A 3,049-nucleotide genomic window follows, 5' to 3' on the forward strand; every position below is an offset into this window, starting at 1 on the left:
TTTATTCTGGAACATACGCAATCTTGAAAATATTTGGACGCTCACATCAAGTGGTTTCATAATTAATAAATTAATAAATGCTGTTAAATATTTTATATATACTCGCACAACCTAACCGACACCACCTTTATTATGTTAAAACATCCAATTTACCCTTTTAAGCTAAACATTTTGTTAAAAGATAAACGTGGCTGCAAATATATGTACAATATACTAAACACCCAAACAGTAACTCCAAAAGCACAAATAAAGTATGCCAATGAAGGGTTTGTATATGATCTACAGAAATGGGAAATGTATTATGTTATACCTTTTCATAACGTAAAAGATAAGACTTTATCCTGGTTTCAATATAGAATTGTATATAGAATCCAGGCAACTAATACATTTTTACACATGATCCATTATATAGATTCTAATGTTTGCAACTTTTGTAATAATGATCCAGAAACCTTGCAACATCTATTTTTCAAATGTATAACGGTTCATAATATATGAAAAAATGTAAAAGCATGGATACTATCGGAAACGGGAATTGAAATTAATTTCAGCAAAGATATTTGGGTTTTTTTATGATTAATTAGAGGTCGTCCATACTTTTCAACGTTTTCACGAGAATACAACCGTACACTTTTGATTAATAAATATCAATGGGTGAATTTTTTATATATATAATCATAGCTTACTTGGAGATACAGATACAGTACAAAGTATTTTATTCTTAGCTAGATTCTTCCATTCCTCTTTCCGTTTCCTTTTAATCCTTACTCCTTTTGCTTTCTCTCCTTCTTTTCCTAATTTTGACGCTGAACTCAGAGCATTTAACTTACCATATTATAGATATTCAACAATATTGTATTATGTCAATAATATATTATCAAGATATTATTATTACTATTTCCATATAACATATATGTAATTATATTTTGACATTGTAAGGTCATGATCTCAAGGCACCCCAACCTTGGCATGGCCAAATTGCTCTGGGGACAATAAAAAAGTGGTTTCATAATCAGAACACCCCAATGATAATTTTTAGCCATGAGGACAAATGTTACCTTTCTGTGACCACTTGTTCAAAAACTAAGCTTCTTTTACTGCCATGTTTGCAGGACTATAAGTACAGATATCTCCAAACAACAACCTCGAGAGTGATCAGATTCTATTATTATATCCAATAAGTAGTATGCTGTCGAAACCTTACCTCCAGGATTGTTGTTTAGGGACACCTGTGTAATACAGGCCAAGTGTTTTGCTAATATGTGTGAACCTCATGCCTGTTTATTATTATTTTTATTTTTATTTATTTTTTTGTGTTGCAGCTGATCGAATATCCGACAACGCCAAAAATCAAACCATACAACAAAACAATGAATTCCACTTGGTTGGGGCTTGTTCTTAGCACGACTGAAAGCCTGTTTAACAACGACACCTTGATGGAGGAAATTACAGAAGAAGAAGACGAAGAAGACGTAAATGAATGGTTTGACTTTGAAATTCAAGGGAAGATTTACATGACGTGTATCCTGATCATCGCGTCACTGGGAGTCGTGGGGAACGTAATGTCCTTCATCCTGATGTCTGACGCAAAACTCAGATCACTTGCATATTCAGTTTACTTGAGATGGATGGCGGTGTCAGACAGCTTGTTACTTATGATGGTTGCGGCGGAGGATACTTTGGACACATACCATTATCTGCAACGGTTTTTAACCTCTGACGTGACTCTCTGTAAGGTGTGGGTTTTTTTTCTAACCATGACCTACACACTGTCTCCATGGCTGGTCGTGGCCTTGACCCTCGACCGATTTGTGTGTGTTGTTTTCCCTCTGTCTCGGCACAGGCTGTGCACAAAGTCTAAGGCTTTCAAACTGTGTTTGACCTTGACACTGATTTCTGCAGCTCTTAACGTATACAGTCTGATTTACATAGATATCGAAGATGCCGAATGTCTAGTGCAGTCTCCTGACCAGATGGAAGGCTACCTACTAATCCAGCAATTGGTTTTGAACTCGATTCTACCCTGTGCTGCAGTCCTGATTCTGAACATAGTCACAGTGATTCGGATTCGCCGAAGTGCGACTTTTCGTCAGCAGTTTAAACGGAGCGGCGGTTCCGAAGCGACGAAAGAAAGACAAGACAAAATCACGCTTCCGCTGTTACTCGTTTCCATATTCGCCTTCGTGACACTGATTCCACGAGCTGTTACGGAAGTTACCGAATATGTGCTCGATGTTTTCCAAGAACATGATGGCATGACCATGGAGCTAGCGAATAAGCTGTGGCCATTATTCAACTTAATTTATCTCGTCAACTTCGGACAGAACTTTTATATTCTGATGGCCAGTTCGTCTGAATATCGCCTGATACTCAGACGGAAGCTGACTTGGCATAAGGATAACAGAAACACTTCCTCTGCACAAACACAGTCTTCAAGAATGTCATCTGAATTTTCTGAAATTAGCGTCTCCAAGATGACGGACAGTCGATCTGTAACGTCAGGTGACACCACTCTTATGAGTTCCTTACCAGTCACAGAGCCTGGCATTTAAAACAGATACTTAGCCTAGCTGTAAAGCGCTCGCTCGATGCTCATTCGGTCTAGGACCGACTCCCATCGGTAGGCCCATGTACCACGACTGGTTTATCATAGCCCGTGGTATGTGCTATCATGTCTGTGGGATGGTGCATATAAAACATCCTTTGCTACTAATGAAATATGGGGCGGGTTTCCTCTCTAAGACTATATGTCAGAATTACCTAAAGTTTGACATCCAATAGTTGATGATTACTAAACCGATGTGCTCTAGTGGTGTCGTTAATCAAAACAAACAAACCTAACACGGACACTGGGCAGAGTGTAGCTCAGTGGTAGAGTGGTTGCCCGAGATGCGATCGGTCGCTGGATCGATATTCATCAATGGACTCCGTATCTCTCCCCCCCCCCCCCCCCCTCCTTGCTGCTTTCTCGGTAACAGTATCCTGTGAGTCGCCAGCGGGTTTCCTTCTTTGTCTCCAAGGAATTAACCTTAGGTTAGACACCAAAATA

The 3,049-nt window shown here is 39.1% G+C and overlaps 1 protein-coding gene across 1 annotated transcript; it reads left to right on the forward strand.

Annotated features, from left to right (window-relative positions):
• Positions 1-1,370: 1,370 nt before the first annotated feature.
• Positions 1,371-2,552, forward strand: LOC121385848 (probable G-protein coupled receptor B0563.6). The gene has a single exon (XM_041516637.1). The coding sequence runs from the start codon at positions 1,371-1,373 to the stop codon at positions 2,550-2,552; it is 1,182 nt and encodes a 393-aa protein (XP_041372571.1).
• The last annotated feature ends 497 nt before the right edge of the window (positions 2,553-3,049 follow it).

Source organism: Gigantopelta aegis, chromosome 12 (assembly GCF_016097555.1).
Source record: "Gigantopelta aegis isolate Gae_Host chromosome 12, Gae_host_genome, whole genome shotgun sequence".
NCBI lineage: Eukaryota > Metazoa > Mollusca > Gastropoda > Neomphalida > Peltospiridae > Gigantopelta > Gigantopelta aegis.

Bases quoted from the DNA above. Each gene is read 5' to 3' on its own strand.
- LOC121385848 (XM_041516637.1), top strand. From the start codon at position 1,371: ATGAATTCCACTTGGTTGGGGCTTGTTCTTAGCACGACTGAAAGCCTG.